The following is a 25857-nucleotide window of genomic DNA, read 5'->3' as shown; positions in this document are numbered from 1 at the left end:
TCCTAATTTTAACTTCAGTAAATCAGCACAGTGCTAAATCGACTTAGCTTGGCATCAACGTTAAAACTAGAAACTTTTGTGACTGGAAGATTACTACAAAAAAACGGTTTTCCTATCCGACCAGCCTCCCACTGCCATCAGCTTACATTCTGGAGAAGAGAAATCTCTCCAGAAGATTTGGAGCAGAGCTGCTACATCCAAAAGAATAAGAAAGAAAATGCCTATTTTAGAATCTACTTGCTGCACAAACTGCCACAGACTTTTACAAAGGATTGCAGTTCTTGAAACTAAGTTACTTACGGGACTACCAAACCAGACGGAACACACAACAGAGCTTTGTCATGGAAGACCTCAGCATACAGCCGGTGAGTCTCATGAATCTAGTGCTCCACAACAGGCCATACTGAGTGTAGAGAAACAAGCCGATCAACACACTAATCGATGGCACAAACAGGGAGCGAGACCCAAAGGCACTTGAGATATGAGACATCAGATTGTCACGAGCATCACATATTGCTGCAGTAGCATCCTCTACCTCAGATATGGCTATGACAAGGATTGCAAACACTGGTTTCCTACCACCGCCTATACATCTTGAGAACAGATTTGAAGTATTAATGAATGTAGATGAGGAATCCCCAAACGAGATGAATGTGATCGAACACAGACCGAATCAGCCAGTAGCTAACACTGATGCTAACTGGTGCTCAAGGTCGAGCAGACAGCGGCACTCGGCTCAGAGCGCAGCCAAGCACAGGACTCTGATAGTGGACGACTCCATAATCAGAAACATTAGCAGCAGGGATGCAACTACGTGCTGCCTTCCACAAGCAACAACTTCTGATATAAACAGGTAACTTCAGAACATTCTGGTGAAACATAAGACTGCAAATCGACTTATCATTCATGTGGGGAAGATTGATACTCAGAAAAAGCAGCCAGAACTTCTCAAGAGGGATTTCAATGAACTTTTTGAAACAATTAGAAGACTGAAAGTTCAGATGTTCATCAGTGGACCACTTCCAGCGAGAGGAACAAATCAGTTTTCACGGTTGCTTGGGTTTAATACATGGCTGCAAAAAACCTGCCATAAAAAACGAGTAAACTTCATTGACAACTTCAATCTTTTCTGGAGTCAGAGACAACTGTTCAAACAGGATGGCCTCCACCCAAACAAATTTGGTGCAAGAGTGCTAAAGGACAACATTAACTTCTCCCTCCATCACCCTTCAGCAGTGTGTACCAATCCACTCAACCTGAATGTCACACACACACCTGGACAGAGTATAAATTAACACAGGACTTAACTTCAGCACCTGAATGGATATGTGGTTGACATATCACACAAGGACAATGATAACACCATGCAGCCAAAACAACCTCTGCTCAAGGACACAATCTCAGCTGAGCCCTGCCCACAGAGCTCACCACAGACAGACTGTGATGGATTAAAACTGCTCGAAGTTTCAGTACCCAAGGATGGCTTTCTGGAAAACAGCCAGGAAAACCAGGACAACATATCACAGCCTCTGGTAACACCAGAGCAACAGCCCCTCTCACCAGACATGTTATTCCTCTCTCCAGCAGTAACTTTCTCAAATGTTTACAGAACAAGCGGGAACCCAGTTTTCCTATATCTTTCTCTATTTCTGTTATATGATAAAAAGTCTAAGGTCTTCTCAAGCCGTACGGCAAACCTATCTAATCTGCTGCCTGTTACATGTCAAACTAAGACTGCTGTTGGAAAAAAAAAAAATACTGTCAAGTTAGCACTTTTAAACATCCGATCACTTAAAAATAAATCACTTCTAGTAAATGACTTAACCACAAACAACCTAGATTTTATGCTTCTAAATGAAACTTGGCTAGAAGACAGCTGCAGTGCAACAGTCCTCAATGAAACAGCCCCTCCTAACTTTACTTTTATGAGTGACTGCAGAGCAGTTAAGAGAGGTGGGGGTGTAGTTGCTTAAAGATGTCTATCAAAGTAAGCAAGTATCATTTGGGAATTACCTATGTTTCGAATATCTGGGCATTGTGTTAAAAGGTGCTTCACACATTTTACTTATCATTATTTACAGGCCTCCAAAATACTCTCCAGCCTTTGCTGAGGACTTTACAGAACTGTTATCAACAATTTCCTCAGAGTTTGACTGTTTTGCTATTGCTGGGGATTTTAATATTCACATAGATAATGCAGAAACCAATATGGCAAAGGAAATCATAACTGTTTTAAATACTTTTGATCTGATTCAACATGTACACGTACCCACACACAATCGTGGACACACTCTAGATTTACTTATCAGTAAGGGTCTAAACATTTCATCGATTGTTATTAAGGACGTAGCACTGTTTGATCATTTCTGTATTTTCTTTGATATATTGATCTCTCCTACTATTGAAGCTAGGTCTGTGTCTGTAAAGAAGAGATGCTTAAAGCGACACTATGTAACTTTTCAACCTTCATAATATATTTCCAAGATCCTTGTGATGGTACATCGACTTGCAATAGGTTGAATGACACGTCTGCCATAGCCTGACGGGGTCTGTATCGCTTTTACTGGCACTATGTAACTTCGGGGTTCGGGTAGTAACCAGAGCACAAAAAGAACTACAAAATTCGACTGCTTTACGGCATACGTCACTTCCCCCACCACTTCGTCAAATTTGGACGTGAGAGGCCAACCAGCGTTTGTTTTCGGCTTTCGTGTGTATGTTTTTGTCATGGGGGTTGTTTATACCTGGCCACTTCATGCGTTTTCTCAGCTTGGATAGGTATCCGATCGTGAAAAGACCAGGTGTAAATGCCCTCCGAAACGCATTCGAGACGGATTTGAATCCGATCCCTCAAACCACTTCAGGAGGAGATCTGAGACGCATTCCAGACGAAACTGGACAAGTGTAAATGCATCTGGTTGTTGAAACCACATGTAAATTGTACTCCTCTCAAAAATGCAAAAAAAAAATAATAAAAACGTATGAGAGCGTGTTATAGGCTATATGTTATACAGATATGATGACGCTACTGGAACACGCATCACCGCAGATGAGCATCTATTCATAAGCCAACGTGCAAACTATCGCAAATCAAAGTGAAAGTAAGCCACAGACGCTTAACACACAATCATCATCATTAAAAGTAAAGAAACGAAATGATCTTATTAGGGCTGTTACTGCTCTCTCTTATTGCGGTCTTTGATTTTGACATTTTAGCTGATGATCTATAAAATGCAGCTCATATCTGTTGCTTTCGGTGACGTGCACTCCATTAAATCTGCATAGGCTATAGCGCGAGAATTGAAGATCGGATTTAAATCCGTTTCGCAAAAATAAATTTATGTGACCAGGTGTAAATGGAATCGTTTTGATAAATCAGATAACTATGCCTCACAAATTAGTTTGGCAGCTGAACTCAGGTGTTGTGAGGTGTATTTATCACGTAGTCCTGAGGGATATCAGACGACGCTGTTAACGTTGATTCCTGAGATTATCATGAGAACAGTTTTCAATATCTCACATAATCAGGACATAAATAAGCCTAACGTAGAGGTTGTTAATAGTGTAAACGAGCACAATTTGCAAACTATTATGATAAATTGCAATAATCATGTCTAAAGACATCATAACGGCCAATGTTATGAAATAATGCGACGTACATTTAACTTTATTGATGTTATCTGGGATTTTGTAATGTTTACATTCCAATAAAAACAACACAAATTAAATTATACAGTAGGCCTAGACTATAGACTATTTACTTGTGATTTAGCTGCAATCATGTAAAAACGTTATACTATAATATATTTACGACAGTGCAAGTATTCCACAGCGACTCTAGGGGTCGCTGTTTGACAAAAACACAATTTCTACTTAGTGTGCCTTTAAATGAGAACACTAGTGTGCTATTTATGAAGGCTATATCTTTAACACCAAGCATATCTGCGTACTCTGTTGATTATCTCCTGGAGTCCTTTAACTCAAAAGTACAGAGTGTAATTGAGGATATTGCTCCTGTGAAAGTCAGGAAGAAGAGTGGCAGACAAAAAGCACCTTGGAGAAAGTCAACAGCAGTGCAAAATATGAAAAGACCATGCAGAAAAGCTGAACGCATGTGGCGAAAGACAAAACTTGTAGTCCATTATAACATATAAAGACAGCCTTCATGCTTTCAATGTGGAACTAGGCAAAGCTAGACAGACTTTCTTCTCAAATATTATAAACAGAAACATAAATAACACACGCACTCTTTTTGCTACTGTAGAGAGTCTAACAAACCACCAAGCCAGATTCCCAGTGAAATGCTCTCAGACAACAAATGCAGTGAGTTTGCTTCCTTCTTTGAGAAAATCAATAATATCAGAAAGGCAATCAGCATATCCTCGTGTGGCACTGAGGTAAGACAGATCAGACCACATCCTCAGAAAGTTACTATGTCTGATTTCGAAGAAATTAATGGTAAAATTTTGGAGGAAACAGTACAGCACCTTAAAACATCAACCTGCGCCCTTGACACACTCCCCACCTTCTTTTCAAAAGTGTGTTAAACTGCTTCGATCTCTCTGGGACTTTTCCAAAGTCCCTTAAAACTGCAGTTGTCAAGCCCCTCCTGAAAAAGAACAATCTGGATAGCAACATATTGAGAAATTACAGGCCAATCTCAAATCTTCCTTTCATAGGCAAGATCATTGAAAAAGTTGTCTTCAATCAGCTGAACAACTTCCTAATCTCAAATGGATACTTTGACAATTTTCAGTCTGGTTTCTGGCCACATCACAGCACAGAGACAGCGCTCATAAAGATAATAAACGATATTCGGTTACAGGCAAAACATCAATTCTGGTACTACTAAACCTCAGTGCTGCATTTGACACTGTCGATCATAACATACTTCTTGACAGGGTGGAACACTGGTTCTGGCTTTCTGGGATAGTCCTAAAATGGTCCAGGTCATACTTAGGAGGGAGAGGTTATTATGTGAGTATAGGTGACCATAAGTCTGAATGGACATCCATGACATGCAGAGTCCCTCAAGGCTCAATTCTAGCGCCACTCCTGTTCAATCTGTTCATGCTCCCACTGAGCCAAATAATGAAAAAGAACCAAATTGCTTACCACAGCTATGCAGATGAAAACACAGATCTACTTAGCCCTGTCGCCTAACGACAGCCCCATTGACTCCCTGTGTCAATGCATTGATGGAAGTCAACAGTTGGATGTGGCAAAACATTCTTCAGTTAAACAAAGACAAAACTGAAGTCATTGCATTTGGAAACAAAGCTGAAGTTCTCAAGGTGACCTTGATGCTTGGGGTCAAACAACTACAAATCAAGTCAGGAATCTCGGTGTGATTTTCGAGTCAGACCTTAGTTTCTGTAGTCATGTCAAAGCAATAACTAAAGTTGATGATACACAGGGCAACTTTTTGAGCAATGATGCTGGGCAATCTTGCCGAGCGATTGTTGCTTGGGCACTTTCCCATTGAAAATGGGCAATACGTGTCTATCGGGATAATTTAGATCGGTTGTGGGCCCTGTGTCTTATCTGGTTGCTTGTTGATGGCAACATTGCCCAGCAACATTGCTCTAAAAGTTGCCCCGTGTTTCATCACCTTAAATCAGCCTACTATCATCTCAAAAATATTGCAAGAATTAGATGCTTTGTTCCAGACAAGACTTGTAAGTCCTATTCATGCTTTCATCACCAGCAGGGTGGATTATTGTAATGGACTCCTCACTGGCCTTCCCAAAAAGACCATAAGACAGTTGCAGCTCATACAGAACGCTGCTGCCAGGATTCTGAGCAGAACCAGAAAATATGAACATATCACACCAGTCCTTTAAAGTATTATTACTGGAATATAAATCACTCAATGGCCTAGGACCTCAATACATTGCAGATATGCTCACTAAATATAAACCTAACAGATCACTCAGATCATTAGGATCACTAATGGGTACCACTCTAAGCATAGGTGAGTCCGTTTTTAGCTACTATGCCAGCCACAGCTGGAACCACCTTCCAGAAGAGGTCAGATGTGCTCCTACAGTAGTCACATTCAAATCCAGACTCAAAACACATCTGTTTAGCTGTGCATTTACTGAATGAGTACTGTGTCACTGTACGTCCGACTGATTACACTGTATTTTATTTTGCATCCTCCTTTTTATTCTAAACTGAACTGAAATAGCACTGAGAATTGGGTAAGAGAGATGAAACCATGCTGATGGTCTGGGTCTGTGTTGGAGTAGTGAGTTTGACGTGATTAAACTCGAGGTTCTGTGGGGTGCGGACTGGACTAATTCCATTCCTAGAGCTTCCAAACAAATGGGTTTTTGGGGTGCGGACTGATGAGGTAGTGAACCACAGGTTACCCCGTGAGTCAGTCCTAGAGCTCCTCCTGTCCGATTTTAGGGAAAAATCGGGTCTATTGGAGACGTCCAATAGATTGTTTGGGCGCGTCAAAAGAACACCACAGACACAGTACAATCCACATGGGAAAATCTCACAGTAAAACAATCAGCTGTGCAAAATATGATACACCAGTGGTTTGCCAGATGAGAAGTTTATTTATGTATTATCTCATTACTAGGGCTGTGCGATATGACGATATGTATCGGATGGGCGAAATAAGAAGTCTATCGTCTAAATACTGTTTACGGCAAAATTGTTTACACCAAAACTTTTTCATCATTTGGCTGACTGCAATCTTACACGCCACCATGGGGATGCAGGCAGAAACGTGAATGAGGGAAGGGGAGACAGAACCGGGTGGCTCGGAGTCCGAGCAGGTGAAGGACCAGCCAGGACAAATTGAGGAGCTCGTTCCTAAACGAGTGGCTATCTTTGTAGCATGGTCATGGTTTGGTTAACTTTCTATATGTTTGGTTGACTATTTTATTTTGATAATGAACATGCTGCAATGCTAGAACGTGTGAGCGTGAGGCGCCAACGCGATCATGGGAATTTTTGTCCTCTTGAAGTTCTGAGGAACCTGTTACTCCGTAATTTATGGTCATACGGATAGAAGCAAGAAATTATTAAAAACGGTAAAGCTTTTGTAAAATACAGAAAACAAGCACAATGCCATTTTCTGCCATCTCGGTTTCCTTTCCGTGAGCTTTGTACCCCATCACAATGAACCGAAGCTCAGCAAAAAATGTCCTTTTGTTTTGTTAAACTGTAATATTTAAGTGAAATAGCCTATATTTCGCATATAGACCTATATATTAGTTTTATATATTTAGTTTTATTCTGTTTTCTCTGCAATGTTTGCTGCAATGTTTGCTGGTTTCAAAACTCAAGAAGTTGCATATTACCTGCTATTAATTTTATTGTTTGGCAGTTGGTGACATAATTATTTATCCTCTGAAAAACTAATGCCAGCGCTTTGCCATTGCGACTTACCTTTGATGACTTGACAGCTGAGCGCAAGCATTTCACTCACGTTGGATATGTGTTAATATCACATTTGAACAGTTTGTACTATTTGATTTTGTGATTGGTTGACTTGCAAATTAAAATATTTAACAGAACGATAAAATAACGTTATTAACCGGTTAATGGCCATTTCAAATAAGCGTTTCTGTTCAGAACGATTAAATTTGATTTTGTTTCCATTTCTGGTTATGTTCCTGTCAAAATTCCGTTCGTTTGTTTTCATTCATTGAACAGGTTCGGAGCCCTGATTGCTGCTACATTTTAAACTTGAAAGTACAATGTTTACATTTGCATTTTATAGAGCAATATTTTATGTTGGGCCTGTAATCATTTGTTTAATCATATATGAATGAGTACATATTTGAGTATATACTTTAAAGAAATAGACTTTTCCATGTGGTGTATATATATATATATATATATATATATATACACTGCTAAAAAAATTAAAGGAACACTTAAAAAACACATCAGATCTCAATGGGGAAAAATATCATGCTGGATATCTATACTAATATGGACTGGGTAATGTGTTATGAACGAAAGGATGCCACATCGTTTGATGGAAATGAAAATGATCAACCTACAGAGGATTGAATTCAAAGACACCCCGGAAATCTAAGTGAAAAAAATATGCAGCAGGCTTGTCAATTTAGCTGAAATTTCATTGCAGCAACTCAAAATGGCACTCAGTAGTTTGTATGGCCCCCACGTGCTTGTATGCATACCTGACAACGTCGGGGCATGCTCCTAATGAGACGACGGATGGTGTCCTGGGGTATTTCCTCCCAGATCTGGACCAGCGCATCACTGAGCTCCTGGACAGTCTGAGGTGCAACCAGGTGATGTCAGATGGACCGAAACACAATGTCCCAGAGGTGTTCTATCTCCCCAGACCATCACTGACCCACCACCAAACCGGTCATGCTGAACGATGTTACAGGCAGCATAACATTCTCCACGGCTTCTCCAGACCCTTTCCTGTCTGTCACATGCTCAGGGTGAACCTGCTCTCATTTGTGAAAACCACAGGGCACCAGTGGCGGACCTGCCAATTCTGGTGTTCAATGGGAAATGCCAATCGAGCTCCCTGGTGCTGGGCAGTGAGCACAGGGCCCACTAGAGGACGTCGGGCCCTCAGGCCACCCTCATGAAGTCTGTTTCTGATTGTTTGGTCAGAGACATTCACACCAGTGGCCTGCTGGAGGTCATTTTGTAGGGCTCTGGCAGTGCTCATCATGTTCCTCCTCGCACAAAGGAGCAGATACCGGTCCTGCTGATGGGTTAAGGACCTTCTACGGCCCTGTCCAGCTCTCCTAGAGTAGCTGTCTGTCTTCCTGGAATCTCCTCCATGCTCTTGAGACTGTGCTGGGAAACACCGCAAACCTTCTGGCAATGGCACGTATTGATGAGCCATCCTGAAGGAGCTGGACTGCCTGCGCAACCTCTGTAGGGTCCAGGTATCGCCTCATGCTACCAGTAGTGACACTGACCCTAGCCAAATGCAAAACTGGTGAAAAACAGTCCGAAAAGATGAGTAGGGAAAAAATGTCTGTGGCCTCCACCTGTAAAACCATTCCTGTTTGGGGGGTTGTCTCACTGTTGCCCATCTAGTGCACCTGCTGTTAATTTCATTAACACTAAAGCAGCTGAAACTGATTACCAACCCCCTCTGTTACTTAACTGACCAGATCAATATCCCAGGAGTTTAACTGACTTGATGCTATTCTCTGATTAAAAAGTGTCCCCTTTATTTTTTTTGAGCAGTGTATATATATATATATATATATATATATATATATATATATATATATATTCTACCCCTCTCAGAAGGGGTAGAATATGCTTGAACACACACGTAAGATCCAAACAGGTGAAACAGAATGATTGATTCATAAAGGCTTCACTTGTTTCATTACTTGTTTCATTACTGGATGAATGAGCATTTTTGAACGAGTTTCTTGAATGAATGATTCAATGACAAATACAATTTTTAAAGCTGCAGTCTGTAACTTTTGGTGCTCTAGCGGTTAATAAACAGAACTGCATGTGGAAGAACATTGTAGCCAGAGCTGCTTTTCTCTGTTTATGTCTATGAAAAGTCACGCAGGTACTGGGCTACTCCGCAGTGATGCCGACCCGACCGGTCTAAAGTAGTCAGAATATAAACACTTATTATATAGGATTACCATAGTGATTCACGATAAGACAAAACACGGTTTGGAAAATGCATTCATGATGTACTCTCTCATTACATGCATTACATTTGAACAAAAAAGTGGCGGACTGCAGCTTTAACAGTCACTTGTCTTTATGAACGTTTTGAAGCATCAAATGTAATCGATACACTCGTTATTTGAAGCGACTTTCACAAGGGATTTACTCTATTTTGGTTGCTACCATAGACATCAGTGTTTATACTCGAACTATAAATTTGTATCTCAGTACTTCTGTGATCATTTGAATATTTGTAACAGAAATATTGATACTGTGTGGTTGAAAAGACTGTGAAAGTGAAGCTGTTTCATACCTATTGAAAACTCTCTCTGGGTCAGTGACAGGTCAAACAGATTTGAATGTTCCGGTGTGATTTTTTTTTTCTAAGTTTTTGTCATTTAGGAATAAGATCACGTGGTTGGTTAAATCGAGATCAAGTTTTTTTTAAAGATTAATCATGCAGCTCTACTGTCTTATACTCTCTCTCTGCACTGATATCTGACGCAAAGCATATATGAGTAGTGCAAGGGCTTTTCAGTGCATTCATTACTATATTAATATTCATGAGGTGAGACGTTGCTATTAAAGGATAAGCTCCCAGCACTTCGCCCAAACATCGCGCCAGAACCGTTTTCGGAACCGAAACTTAGGTTCTGGAATTTTTCCAAAAAACATTATGGGTTCTGGATAAAACCGATTCTTGGTTCCCAACCCTAATCTGCACCGCCAAGTCTCGCGAGACAGCTCAATAGTTGTGGCGTTTAGTATAGGGACCCCTAATGTCGGTATTTCGACACAACATCGAAAGTGACCGACAGAAAGTCTGACAGTAACCCTCGTTTCCTGATAGATGGAACAGAGACATTGTGTCCCTCCTGCCACAACTTTGAACTGGCACTGAAGATGTCGAGATGCCGTATTGGCTCCTCAGAACAAACCTGAAGAGTGTGATGCACGCCGTCAACCTTATATACCCGTATGTCCTGGGGCGTGGCCAGGTATGCAAATTCCACATGCCAATTCCAAGAGTGACCCCTAGTGTCGATATTTCGACACAACGTCTCCATTCCCTCCATCAGGAAACAAGGGTTACACTAGTCACCCGAGACATTCCTCACAATGGAAAATGTACTCGGTTACTAACGTAACCTCGGTTCTCTCTAGAAGAGGGAACGAGTACTGCGTAATATCTTACGCTAGGGGAAAATCTCTTTTCCGCGAGATATTGAAGCCAAAACATTATCCTTAATTTTGCAATAATGTAAAACGCGTTGCAGCAGCATGCAGACATAGGCAAGATGGCTCGCGCACCTATTGGCTGCCCTGTGGCAAATGCAGCAGCCTATCGAGAAAGGCCCTTCGTGACGTCAGATCCAATGGGGGCGCTTCGCACCTACTGCGTCACGTCCCGCCGAAACAGGCGTGGCTTGGGCCTATAAATACAGCTCGACAGGCTGATAGAATCTGGTTTTTCATCGGCGAAGCGAACCAGAGCATGTTGCAGGCACGGCAAAGATATGCAGTACTCGTTCCCTCTTCTAGAGAGAACCGAGGTTACGTTAGTAACGAGGTAAAGAGTAATCTTTGCCGTGCCTGCAACACGCTCTGGTTCGCTTCGGCGATGAAAAACCAGATTCTATCAGCCTGTCGAGCTGTATTTATAGGCCCAAGCCACGCCTGTTTCGGCGGGACGTGACGCAGTAGGCGCGAAGCGCCCCCATTGGATCTGACGTACTGCGTAATATCTTACGCTAGGGGAACACAGTGTAAAACGCCGTGCATGCTGAGACCCAACACCAAAAGTCCCAAGGGCAGGTGCCCGGGGCTTATATAGTGCATGATCACCAGGGACTCGCAGAGAGTCCGGGAAAGAGGGGCTAGAACAGCATCATTCCCGTAATAAGTAGCGTCCTATAAGGAGCAAATTATATCAATAGTGTTCCACACAGTCAGGGCGATAAACTCGGCCTGAACTGATGAATATTAAGGGTCTTACACACTGCCCATAGAGTTATTTAATCGATCAGTGAGCGGCGCTCAAGCAGTTTCAGTATTCTGAGCCGACAGCGTCGGGGCAGACAATACTGATTTATTAGACCGAAAGCAGCTTAGCCTGCAAGGCGGGAACCTCTAGGTTATAAAACCTTATAAATGTAGACGGGGAGGCCCAGCCTGCCGCCATACAGATATCTTGCAAGGCAATCCCACTAGACCAAGCCCACGACGAGGCCATGCCTCTTGTGCAGTGCGCTCTGACACCTAACGGGCACTGCAGGCCCTTAGAAGCGTAAGCCAGCACTATAGCATCAACTATCCACCTGGATATACTCTGTTTCGACGCAGCTAGTCCCTTAGAACGTCCGCTGAACGAAACAAAGAGCTGCTCCGTCTGTCTGAAGACAGTCGAGCGAGACACATAAGCCCTTAATGCCCTGACCGGGCAAAGGAAGCTCGCGTCTTTTTCCTCATTATAGACCGGCAGGGCCGACAGGGAAATCACCTGTGCTCTAAACGGTGTGTTGAGGGATTTAGGAATGTACCCATGCCTTGGTTTGAGTATGACTTTCGAGTCATTTGGCCCAAATTCCATACACGTCGTGCTCACTGAGAGCGCTTGCAAGTCCCCTATACGCTTTACCGAAGCGAGAGCCAAAAGAAACTGTCTTGAAAGACAAGTGTTTGATATCTATTGATTGGATTGGCTCGAATGGGGCACCTTTCATGGCTTCCAAAACCGTAGAAAGGTCCCACATGGGGACTGAGGGAGGTCTGGGAGGATTCAGCCTCTTAGCTCCTCTAAGGAAGCGGATGACCAGATCGTTCCTTCCAAGTGACTGGCCAAGCGTCGGTTTAGTAAACGCTGCTATGGCCGCCACGTAAATCTTGAGTGTGGATGGGGTTCAGCCCTTATCCAGTAGCTCTTGCAGGAAGGAACCCACAGTCTGGGGGTGATATACCATGAGCTGTGCACCAGCTAGAGAACACAGACCATTTTGAGGAATAGAGCCGTCTAGTAAACGGGGCCCTAGCCTGCGTGATCGTGTTTAGCGTTCCCACCGGGAGGTTAGCGGGTACCCATTGATGGCCCACGCATGTAGGGACCAAGGCTCTGGGCGAGGATGCCAGATCGAGCCCTTGGCCTGAGAGAGGAGGTCCCTCCTCACTGGTATCGGCCATGGGGCAGTGCTTGTCAGCTGCATCAGAACTGGGAACCAAGCCTGGTTCTTCCAGAACGGAGCCACAAGTAGCACTGAGCATCCGTTTTCCCTGATTCGCTCTAACACCTGAGGCAGGAGCGTGATGGGGGGAAAAGCATAGAGCGGGCAGCGGGGCCAGACGTGGGCCAGCGCGTTCCTGCTCCTGGAGAAAAACTCCGGACAGTGAGCGTTTTCTTGAGACGCAAACAGGTCTACCTTCGCTCTACCGAATGTCTTCCACAGCAGTTGGACTGTCTGCGGGTGTAGAGACCATTCTCCTGCCGGAACATTGTTTCTGGACAGTCTGTCTGGTCCCACATTCAGGTGGCTTGGCACGTGCGCTGCTCTCAACGAGCGCAGATTGTGCTGAGACCAGACCAGGAGGCGTTCCGTCAGCCTGTAAAGGTTTCGGGACCTGATACCACCCTGGCGATTTATATAGGCCACCACCGACATGTTGTCTGAACGGACCAAGACGTGGTGTCCTTTTATCTGGGGACAAAAGCGCCTCAGCGCGTTGTCGACTGCCATCATCTCCAGGCAGTTGATGTGTAGAAGCTTTTCCCGTTCTGACCACTGGCCGAAGAACGGTCTGCCCCCGAGCAGCGCTCCCCATCCTGAAGTGGAGGTGTCCGTAGACACTACCTTCACACTCGAGGAAGTCCCCAGGCTTACACCTGACCGGTACCAGCCGGTCGCTCTCCAAGATTTCAGAGCTGAGACGCATTTCTGATCGACCTTGAGGCGATAAAGACCGGAGGTCCACGCTTGACGTGGTGCTCGCGCCTTTAGCCAGAACTGCAGTGGGCGCATGCGGAGCAGACCCAACTGGAGAACTGATGATGCTTAGGCCATGAGACCCAGCATTTTCTGAAACTTTCTGAGCGGGACTAGAGTGCCGCAGCGGAAGGTTTTCGTCATGCGCTGAATATTCAGTCTGTGCTGTGGCGATAGTTGTGCTGTCATAGACAGCAAGTCCAGTTCTGTGCCCAGAAAGATATTCTCTGACTGGGAGACAGCGAACTCTTCGCCCAATTGACTTTGAGACCTAGATTCTCGAGATGTTCGAGTAATATGGTCCTGTGTTCTATGAGCTCTGAGTGTGATCGAGCTAGAATCAGCCAATCGTCCAAGTAGTTCAAAGCTCGCATGCCCCGAAGTTTCAGGGGTGCAAGTGCCGCGTCCATGCACATTGCAAATGTATGTGATGCCAGGGACAGGCCGAATGGCAGGACTGTGTATTGATATGCCTGGCCCTCGAAGGCGAATCTCAAAAAATCGCCTGTGACGTGACGCTATTTGTATTTGGAAATACGCGTCCTTCAGATCTATCGGCATAAACCAGTCCCCTTGGCGAATTTGTGCGAGGATTTTCCTGGTTGTGAGCATTCTGAACCGGTGTTTCGAAAGCACTCTGTTCAGCTGCCTTAGATCTAGAATGGGTCTGAGACCCCCGTCTTTTTCGGTACCAGAAAGTATCTGCTTTATAGACCCCCTTCGCTCTGAGCTTGAGATAGGCTCTATGGCCCCTTGAACAAGGCTCTATGGCCCCTTTGCTCAATAGTTTCTCTATTTCGGCTCAAAGTAGATGTGCTACTTCCTTTCCTACCGTAGTTTCGATTCGCACCGCATAACGGCGGGGATGTCGAGCGAACTGTAGCGAATAGCCTCTTTTTATAATGTTCAGCACCCATTCTGATACCCCGGGAAGCTTTGCCCATGCACTTGCATGAATAGCTAGGGGTTGAATGAGATCTGGGCTCTGGCCACGACATAATGGCGACCGGAGAGCTTCGGTATGCTGTAACATAGACGCTGTGCTTGCAGCGTACGAGGCGGGGGGCGCGCTGATCACAGCGGGCAGCCTGCCCGCGCTCGACTCTCTTATGGCGGCTTGCTGAGAGAGAGCGAGCGGGGTGAGCCCCGTGGGGCTTGTCATGTCTGTGAGTGAATGTGGGCGCGGGACAGCGGGCACATTTACTATACTGAGAACACCGTTGGCTTGAGCCGACTGTATGTGCGTTGGTTTAGTTTTTACAGAAACCGTGAGACATGCAGTGTGCAGTGTTTGTGGGCACTGGGTCGTGGTGGGCACATTCACTACATTTAATGCACAATCAACATGAGTCGATTTTATGTGTGCGAGCCTTGGAATGTGGCGGGCTGTGCTTGCGTGTAGGAATGAGCACTGGGCTGTGGGCATTTTTACTACACTCATAACACCATCGCCCGTGGCCGGAATACCAGAAAATACACTCTTTATGAGATATATCTGGGCCGCCGTAAAAACGGCGTTTGTGTGCAGGCAAACAGGCTGTGGTACCGGCTTGTTTTCTGCAAAATACACTGGAACAGTCGCATTTTCTGGAACTGAACGAGCGAGAAGTTTCGGTGGAAATCTGGCCGCAGCGGGACTTGAACACCGTCATTTTCCTAGGCGGGCTAGGAAGACTTTGAGGCCTCGGGCTTTATCTCACCATTGAGTGCAACGCAGATGCAGCCTGTCCAGCGGCGGTGTAAGCGCGACTGTGGCTGGAGTTGTGCGCCAAGCTTTGGCGAATAGCCAGATAGCGTCATCATGTCTTGTGACGGCGTTTGTTTGCAGGCGTGCACGTATTATAACAGGCTTGTTTACTGCAATATTGATATTTCCAGTCGCCTGAACTTAGGAGGGGACTGAGAAATGTGTGAGAAATGGAGGTTGGTCCGGCCTCGGCGGGACTAAAAACACTCTCTTTCCTCCTTTCGCCGGTGAGTGACGCACACGAACGGGGCGCGAGGGGCGGGGTAGCTTTCTTGTAACGTAAAGAAAGCTAGCCCTGTTGCAGGAAACATCCATCCAGAGAGCGTCATCATGTCTTGTGACGGCGTTTGTTTGCAGGCGTGCATGTATTATAACAGGCTCGTTTACTGCAATATTGATATTTCCAGTCGCCTGAACTTAGGAGGGGACTGAGAAATGTGTGAGAAATGGAGGTTGGTCCGGCCTCGGCGGGACTAAAAACACTCTCTTTCCTACTTTCGTCGGTGAGTGACGCACACGAACGGGGCGCGAGGGGCGGGGTAGCTTTCTTGTAACGTAAAGAAAGCTAGCCCGTTGCAGGAAACATCCATCCACATAGACGCGGCTTCTTCATCGTCATTCATGACGGAAGAGGCGGCAGACTGTGGTCGCTGTCCGTCAGTGAGAGACTCGGGCGAAGCAGGCAAAGCTGGCGGGCGAACCGGCGAGCTTTTGCTGGTTGGAGGAGGTTCCGGGACCCGCTGAGCACGACGCTTTTACGGCGGTGCAGTCTCGCCGAAAGATGCCAGGCGAGTCCTCAGAGTCACCATGGGCATCAGCTCGCAGTGAGGGCAGCCGCCGTCAGCGAGCGCGAGAGCTGTGTGATTCTCACCCAGGCAGGAAGCGCAGATGACATGGCGGTCCCCGTCGCTGAGTGGGCCTCGACACGAGCCACAGAAGATACGAGGCATCTTAAAAAAGATGCTCGGCTCTTTTAGAATGAGGGTGTGAGTCGCAGAGGCGAACACACACTAGCAGAGAAAAGGATATACACGCCGGCTAGCGTAGCAGGAACGGCGACTGAAGGCGGCGAGTTGCCGGCCAGCGGCTTCAGATGCAAAGGCTCGTCCCGCAGAAGGCTTTCTCAGACGGCGCGGCTTCTTCCTCTCATGATTCAGCGATGCGTGAGCTCCGCTGAAGAGATGAAAAATCAGATTCTACCAGCCTGTCTAGCTGTATTTATAGGCCCAAGCCACGCCTGTTTCGGCGGGACGTGACGCAGTGGGCGCGAAGCGTCCCCATTGGTTCTGACGTCACGAAGGGCCTCTCTCGATAGGCTGCTGCAGTTGCCGCAGGGCAGCCAATAGGCGCGCGAGCCTTCTTGCCTATTTCATTATTTCAAAATTAAGGATAATTTTTGGCTTCAGTATCTCGAGGAAAAGAGATTTTCCCCTAGCGTAAGATATTACGCAGTACGAGAGACCTCTCGTAAGAGAACTGCGTTTTCAAATTTTTACACTTTGGAGAGCTTTTTCATTAATAAAAACGCCGTCTCTGTGTGGACAGAAGGCCAAAACGGAGAGAAAAGGATGCATTTTCAAACGAAAACATATTAGTGTGGAGTCGCTGTGTCTCGTTCTCTTTCTCAGGGAACCATGGTTACAGTCGTAACTGAGACATTTTTCTAATTCAGTCTGTGTCCAGTGCAAACTTAATAGCCAAGACACATAAGTTAATATTGCTCAAATACTAGCCAAGAAAGCTATTCTTCAAAATTTAAAAACAAGACCATTATTAAACATCAATCATTGGTTAAATTTACTATTAGAACACACGACAATGGAAAAAAATAGCTGCAATAGCTAGAAAGAGCATATGGAAAAAAATAGCTGCAATAGCTAGAAAGAGCATAAGAGTCTATTTGGAAATTTGTTCCCCCTTTGTACATTTTTGGTATTGAGGATCATCTTTAGTTACATTTGCGAAAATTCTGTTCAGACATACAGTTGTGTGAAAAAGAAAGTACACCCTTTTGAATTATATGGTTTTACATATCAGAACATTATTTAAACAAAATCATTGGTCCTTGGCAGGTCTTAAAATTAGGTAAATACAATCTCAGATCAGACAACAATACATGACATATTACACTGTGTCATGGTTTATTAAACAAAAACTAGGCCAAAATGGAGAAACCATGTGTGACTAACTAAGTACACCCTTACTGCTTCCATAGGAATTAAGAGAGTAAGTAGCAGTTAGGCGCTGCTAATCAAGTGCCATTGTTTAATTGGTCATCAGCAAGTGTGACTGACTCTATAAAAGCAGAAGTTTTGGCTGCTTGCTGGTCTAGAGCATTCAGGTGTGTGTTAATACTATGCCAAGGAGGAAAGACATCAGCAATGATCTTAGAGAAGCAACTGTTGCTACCCTTCAATCTAGAAAGGGTTACAAGGCCATTTCCACACAATTTGAAGTCTATCATTCTACACTCTATTATTCACAAGTGGAAAACATTCAAGACACGGTTCAGACCGTGCACTGCTCAGAGAAACTGCAAATAAACCAAGAGCTACATCTCAGACTATACAGGCCTCAATTTGCATATTAAATGTTTAAGTTCATGACAGTACAATTAGAAAAAGACTGAACAAGTATGGCTTGTTTGGAAGGGTTGCCAGGAGAAAGCCTCTTCTCTAGAACATGGCAGCACGGCTTAGGTTTACAAAGTTGCATCTGGACCTGGGCACCTTGCAGTAGAGGTCTTCACGGAGGACCGAGGACCTGGGACCCATACTGGTTTAGATCTATATTTTAAATGGTCAGCCGCGTCGGGTCCCAATCTATTACTTCATGTCCCAGGTCTGTTTAACATTATGTGTAATACCCGAGTCACTCGGAGAACAACCTACCATGATCAGAGTCTGTCATCGCTGTGCGTGTGTTTTGACCCAATGACTTTACCAATTGACAATTGTATCTTTTATGAATGAACCATCTTATAAAATGTTTGGTCAGACTCTTCTCAGAGAGCACAGAGATGATGGAAAAGAAGTAAATCTAACGTCAGCGGCCATGTCTCTGAACGAAAAATCTTTATTATATTTCAAAAGGGTAAACAGTTGAAGTTATCTTATTATGTGAGTTGAATCGAGAAATAAAAAAAGATATAAAAAGATGCAAAACTGAAGTCGCATTTGTCATCTGTCACCGTGACAGCAAATGGACTTTTGAAGCTGGAATAATGAGTGGCTTAATCATGCTCTTTCAATAGGCAAGAGAGGAATAACATGTGTGACCAGATTAAGTGTTTTAGTTGGGATTTAGACGCCTATGTAGGCTATCTACACTTACTCCAGTCCTACAGAGGGAGTCGGTTGCAGGCTAACTTCCTGTGTTTAGTTTTCCACTAGGAAGTAGATAAAAGCAGTGTGCAGGGTGGATGAATTGTTTTGTGGTTGGCCCGGTCAGCGTGCGTTAAGTGCGAGCTGAAAAGTTATTTATAGCAGAAGTTTATCTTCGCGTCAGGCGCAGCTTGTTAAAAGTTGGTCGAGTAACTGGTCGGCGCATCGCCTTTGTTCTCAATCAAAAGCAGGGATGCGGCGAGCTGGAGCAACGAGAGCTTTTCATGCATACGGGCGAATTGCTGTCGTAGCTGTAAACAGGAACGCTTTTAGGGATTAAGCCGGATGGCGAGGAGTCGAGGAGCACCAGTAATTAATACAACTAGGAGCGGGGATCCTAAGTGCAAGAAACTGAGTGCTTCGGGGTGCAATTGCCGCTTTCCCCTATTATAAATGTGAGAACTGTATTGTACCTCCAAGGTGTATTGTACATTTTGTTTGTTTTGTTTGTTGTTTTGTTTGCTTTCCCGAAGGGGTGGTTTTTGATGAATGGTCCGGCAAACAGTATCATAACATTGCGCAACACTTACCCAAAGCTAGCCTCTAGCATAGATTTGGGGTGGTTTCTCATGTATTATTCAGTTTGAGCTTGCCGTGTACCGGGTTTCCATATTGAGGGTGCTGTGTTAACTAAGATTGCGGTATTTGATACACTGTGTGATAGTGAGGTTTTGCTGTTGGCCATTTGTGTGCCTATGGACAGTATTATTTGCCAACCTTCAAAATTTTAATGATACCATTGTGATAATAAAGTAAGATATTATTTTTTTTGTATACCAGCCTCTGTCTTCCTTTGAATCATTTAAGATACCTGTTGAAGGGAACTAGGTAATGCTGATAAAGAAAAGTTCCATAATGTTACACATGGATGGAATTTTCTGTCAGGACTGTTTCTTATCACAGGTACAGGTACAAGGGAGAAGGCTACTAACATTAAAGGGACACTTCACCCATTTGCATTAAGCTTTGTATCGTTAGAAACCAAGTCATATTTTTAAATGGTCGTGCATTATTCCCTCATTTTCCCCTGAGACGAGAGAATTACGGATTTCAGTGTTGCAGTTCCTGCTTATAATGTTGTAAAAATCATCATTTTGTGTCATTCTAAGCAGGAAGTCCCAGATCTTTGTAGATTGAGACTAGGGTTGAGACTACAAACACTCGTTCCTCATTTTTCCAGGGGGTGGGACTCACTCACGCTACAGACCTATTACAGATCAGTGGGTGGGACTTCACTTGCAGAAACTAAAAGCAATATCTGCCATCTTGTTTGGAAGCTAAGCTAACAGACGCTGTGGAGCCAGATGTGAAGTTACGACAATGGCGGAAAGTACTCAATATGATATGGAAGAAGAGGATTTCGAAAGTCTGATGCTCGAATCAGATATTCGTCGCTACCTTTACGAGCCACAATATAGCAAAGAGCAGCTGAGGCTGATGGAGGAACAGAAGGCGTCTGCTGCGGCTTCTGCAGCCGAGGTAGAAGACCTGCCTGTCGCGGCTTCTGCAGCCGAGGCAGAAGACCTGCCTGTCGCGGACGAGGAGCCCGGACTGGCTCGAGCTGGGGCGGACTGGTGGTGCCTATGCTCTCACTGTGCGCCTACAGACACAGAGATAGAGTCCGTCTGCTGCAAAGAATTTCAATCCAATTTCTCCTGGACAAAATCTCTGAATCAGATGCGGGGACGGACGTTTGTGTTGTGAACCATCCTAGATTAGTGGGAGTGGCTTGCAGAGCTGTGCAATGTGGTGCATTGTGGGAGTTGTTGTCTTCCATACAAATGCGCCCTAAAGTTACTTTCTGTCTTTCCTCTGTCAAGAAGGCACCAAATTCGAAATTTATGTTACATTTCGACTACATATATGACACAATTTCAATAAAGATTAATGTTCCCATGGGTGAAATGCTCCTTTAAGTAAGACAACTTGTTTATTGACTTGTTCATAGCAATTTGCTGTAGAATATGTTCCAATCGTGTCCTGTCAGGTTGGGTTCAACTTTCACCTCCGCGTCGGTTCAGGGTATGGCATTTCTTGGTTCTGCACAGGTCCGGGTCCGGGTCCAACTTTCAAATAAAAGACGGGTCCAGGTCGGTTCCGTGTAGAACATTTACGGGTATCTTCGGGTTCGGGTTTTTGGAACCGTGAAGACCTCTACCTTGCAGTCATTGAGTCAACCATGAACTCTTTACATACTGAAGTATTCTAGAGTCAAATGTGAGGCCATCTGTCCGACAGCTAAAGCTTGGCCGAAATTGGGTCATGCAACAGGGCAATGATTCCAAGCACACTAGCAAATCTACAACAGAATGGCTGAAAAAATAAAATAATCAATGTGTTGCATTGGCCCAGTCAAAGTCCAGGCCACAACCCGATTGAAATGCTGTGGCAGGGCCTTAAGAGAGCTGTGCATAAATAGATGCTCACAAACCTCCAAGAAATGAAGCAATGTTGTAAAGAACAGTGTGCCAAAATTCCTCCACGACGATGTGAGAGACTTATAAAGTCATATAGAAAATTATAACTTCAAGTTATTGCTGCTAAAGGTGGTTCTACAAGCAATTAAATCATAGGGTGTAGGTGCCATGTAGTTTGTCACACATGGCTTCTCAGTGTAATATGTCATGTGTTGTTGTTCATCAGAGTTTGCATTTACCTACTTTTAAGACCTGCTAAAGACCAGATGATTTTTTTTTCCTGACACGTAAAACCATAGAATAAAAAAATAAGTGTAATTTCTTTTTTCTGTATGTATCAGTATTGATGTATATAAGTTTATATATTGTTACTTTAGATTCTTATAATATAACAGGACATGCTGGAAATGGGAGAACATTTTTTTCCCTTTAATTTGATTGAACTGAAGTACATCATTGTGGCGAGCAGGACGAGGGGCTTGGGAGAACGGCATGAGGCTGGTGGCGTGATTGCTGATGAGTGCCACACTTTTACATTTGACCTTGTGATATCAACCCCACTGTCATGTCCCTCATCCCACACCATCACAACCTATCTCTCTCTCTCTCTCTCTCTCTCTCTCTCTCTCTCTCTCTCTCTCTCTCTCTCTCTCTCTCTCTCTCTCTCTCTCTCTCTCTCTCTCTCTCTCTCTCTCTCTCTCTCTCTCTCTCTCTCTCTCTCTCTCTCTCTCTCTCTCTCTCTCTCTCTCTCTCTCTGTCTGTTTCACTCCCTCCCTCCCACTGTATCTCTCTCACCATAGTGTTTAAATATAGTTATTTTACTCTTGTTGCTGTAACTGACCAGACTCTCAGCATCACTCATTAACATTACGGTGGTAAGGAAGTGTAGCGCTCATGTTTGGTTTGGTCTGGTCCTCTCCTCTCTGCTGAGTTGAGAGGGAGTGGAAGGATGCACAAGATCATGGGAGCAGAAGACTTTGAGCTGGAGAGGTGCTGTGAGCAGAATGCCAATGGTAAAGCATCTTGTAAAGCCACTGTGTGAGTGTGTGTATGTGTGGGTTTTGTGTTTTATGCACTTTTATAATCTCTTTGATTAGTTTCTGTTTTCATTTCTAATTTATCATGTGTGTTTTTGTTGATTTTGAGGTTTAGATTGTTTGTTGTGGGCTACTTTTATCTATAAAGTTTTTGGGAGGTTCGAAAGGGCTTTAAAGCTAATCGGGTTCTCCTTTTTACTCTTTCCTTTTTGAGTATAGCCTGAGGCCTCTGGATTTCTGTCTCTCTCTCTGTGTGTGTGTGTGTGTGTGTGTGTGTGTGTGTGTGTGTGTGTGTGTGTGTGTGTGTGTGTGAGAGAGAGAGAGAGAGAGAGAGAGAAAGATGGCATAGTTGTTTTAGTGTTTGCTCTGTCAAGAGTCATTTAATTTTCTGGCAGGATGTCCTTATAAAACTTCTCTTTCCCGTTCTCATCTCTGGAAGCATTTAATGTTTTTACAGTCAATGTCCTGAGGCTGAGCTCTGAATTTAGATATATAATCCTCATTTAAGCCATTAGGAACTCAGATGCATGAAAATATGTGATTTGTTATTAAAATTCATTAAAGCAGTATAAAGTACAGTCTTTATCATTGAAAACATTAATCCATATTCAGTTTTGCATATTGTAATTGTAATTATATTGTAATTGTATTTTATAATATACAGCTCCAAGATGTAGTATTTCTTGTGACAAAAAAGTTCCTTCTGCATGCCCACATCCTATACATTGAATTTAGTATAAAATGTTTAATTAACAAGATGTTTTAAAGTATATATATATATATATATATATATATATATATATATATATATATATATATATATATATATATCTTATTACATTTTAATTTTTGTGCATACATTTGTGCATGTGTGTCTGTGTTACTGTAAGAGTGTGATGTAACAGTAATTATGGATGATCTGATTCTGGCTGACTGTGGATGGGGTTGCTGGGTAACATCACCATGGAAACAGTCGCCGGGACAATCATGCATGATTTGTCTGATGTTATTGTAAGAGCGTGATGGTGCGAGGTCAGCAAGCCATAGCTGTTTTCCTTCCTCTTTATCTACTTAAATTCACATTAGATGTCTGTACGCTTAAGAGTTATTATGTCAGGATCTTTTTTTAGGTTAAGTCAATGTAAGATTCTCACTGTATTGAACTCAGGTCTGATGTGCTCAACTGCTTTGCTAACAAGTTTTTCTACACTCTTTCGGTCTGTTTCAGTGCTATGTGCTGAGCGAGTGGGCCAGATGACTAAGACCTACAATGACATTGACGCTGTCACAAGACTTCTGGAGGAGGTGAAAATGAAAAAGAAATTATGTGCATTTATTATGATGCTAGAGTTTGGGGTCAGTAAGACTTTAAAAAAAAAGAAATTAATACTTTTATTCAGCAAGGATGCATAAAATTGATCAAAAGTGACAGTAAAGATTTATAATGTTACAAAAAAATTATATTTCAATTAAATGCTGTTAAAATACATTAAAATAGAAAACAATTATTTCAAATTGAATTGTAATAATAATGAACAGTATTACTGTTATACTTTATTTTTGATCAAATAAATGCAGCCTTTCAAGAGCACTTTTAACAACAACAAAAAATCTTACAGACTCCAGACTTTTGAATGGTAGTGTACAGTGCTATGCATAAGTTTAGACACCCATGCTAAAGTTGACTAAAAAGAGGAATAAAAAATCATCTTTTGGAAACTGAACTTAATGCCTTAATTTAAAAAATTAGGAAAAATCCAACCTTTAAGGACACCAATTTTCTTTGTGAATGAATAATGTATCGCAAATAAATAAATGTTCTTCCTTAAAATACAGGGTGCATAAGTTTGGACACCCCTATGTTAAATTCCCATAGAGGCAGGCAGATTTTTATTTTTAAGTATTTTTTAAAAAAAATTTTTTAGGATACTATGCATCCTGATAAAGTTCCCCTGGCCTTTGGAATTAAAATAGCCCCACATCATCACATAGCCTTCACCATACCTAGAGATTGGCATGGAGTACTTTCCATAAGATCATCTCTCAATGCAAATAAAACTAGCTATTAGGCTAACTGAAATAAAACCATGCCAATCTCTAGGTATGTTGAAGGCTATGTGATGATGTGGGGCTATTTTAATTCCAAAGGCCAAGGGAACTTTATCAGGATGCATAGTATCCTAAAAAAAAAATACTTAAAAATAAAAATCTGCCTGCCTCTATGGGAATTTAACATAGGGGTGTCCAAACTTATGCACCCTGTATTTTAAGGAAGAACATTTATTTATTTACGATACATTATTCATTCACAAACAAAATTGGTGTCCTTAAAGGTTGGATTTTTCCTAATTTTTTAAATTAAGGCATTAAGTTCAGTTTCCAAAAGATGATTTTTTATTCCTCTTTTTAGTCAACTTTAGCATGGGTGTCTAAACTTATGCATAGCACTGTATTTGAGAATCTTTTCTTCGACTCTTTCTACAGAAAGAGCGGGATCTGGAGCTCTCTGCCCGCATCGGTCAGTCCCTCCTGAAGAAGAATCGCATACTGTCGGAGCAGAATGAATACCTGGAGGAACAAGTGGGCACCATCAGGGAAGAGGTACATGAACAGATTCATTACAATGTGTAGGTAAAAGTGTCTCTGGTGCTAAAAATGAGTTGCCCCTGCTGATATACTGTGCACAGAAGTACTGCAACTTAGTGTATTCAGTAGCTTTTTTGAAGTTTCAGCTCAGTTAAGTTTGATAAAATATTAGTAATGAAATGAGTAATGACAATTAGCCTGCATAGGCTAGGTTCAACCAGTTAGTAAAGATGAAGTCATGAGTAATGACATCATTAATGATAATCAGTTTTGTTGATTTGATTGTACCGCAGGTGGCTCAGCTGCACCATGAGTTGAATCTAAAAGACGAGCTCCTGCAGTTCTACACTAATGCAGCGGAGGAGAGTGAAGAGGGGTCTGGATCGCCCACGTAAGTCCACTGTGTTTTATAACACTGTTCTCATTTGTCTCTCGCTCAAGGCCAGTGCAGCAAGTTCTGTTGGCTTCAGTTAGGATATTTTTAGCTCAGGTGTTTTTCTTCAGGGCTTTTTAGCTATATTTTAATTTAGAATGTGTAACTAAACAATTATTTTGTTATAACACTTGTTATTTCTGCTGAATGAGACAGCCCAAAGATCTTCAATAAAAGTAAAGAAATCAGAATTGTAATATTTTTATATTTATATAATCTAAATTATTAATATGAAAAATATATGAAAAAAATATGTTTTTTTGTTTTGGGTTCAGGGGTCAACAGGGAAGGGCTGGAGTTTCTGCCCCTTGCGGTTCATCTCTGGATATTCTGCAGCACAAACTTCGAGACCTTGAGGAGGAAAACCTTTCTCTCAGAGCAGAGGTACATGCACATGCAGAGAAACTATATATATATATTAATATATATATATATACAGTGCAATGCATAAGTTAATACACCCATGCTAAAGTTGACTAAAAAAAGGAATAAAAAATCATATTTTGGAAATTGAACTTAATGCCTTAATTTAAAAAATTAGGAAAAATCCAACCTTTTAGGACACCAATTTTCTTTGTGAATGAATAATGTATCGTAAATAAATAAATGTTCTTCCTTAAAAT

At 42.9% G+C, this 25857-nt stretch overlaps 1 protein-coding gene across 3 annotated transcripts in view; it reads left to right on the top strand.

Annotated features, from left to right (window-relative positions):
- trak1b (trafficking protein, kinesin binding 1b) overlaps positions 1-25857 on the top strand; it is a 59263-nt gene that overhangs the window by 18576 nt on the left and 14830 nt on the right. Inside the window, exons 1-5 of one of the 3 annotated variants that reach the window (XM_079878844.1) lie at positions 22005-22191; positions 23444-23520; positions 24700-24816; positions 25095-25192; positions 25510-25618. In XM_079878844.1, the coding sequence (XP_079734970.1) occupies positions 22128-22191; positions 23444-23520; positions 24700-24816; positions 25095-25192; positions 25510-25618 (465 nt within the window). In that variant the 5' untranslated portion in view covers positions 22005-22127. Of the gene's footprint in view, positions 1-22004; positions 22204-23443; positions 23521-24699; positions 24817-25094; positions 25193-25509; positions 25619-25857 lie in introns of those variants that run through there. The other 2 variants (XM_079878843.1, XM_079878845.1) reach the window with 2 other exon arrangements.

Source organism: Squalius cephalus, assembly GCF_949319135.1.
Source record: "Squalius cephalus genome assembly, chromosome: 8".
Taxonomy (NCBI): Eukaryota; Metazoa; Chordata; class Actinopteri; order Cypriniformes; family Leuciscidae; genus Squalius; species Squalius cephalus.
Note: the sequence above shows the minus strand (reverse complement) of the source record. Positions and strands in the feature narration are given on the sequence as shown.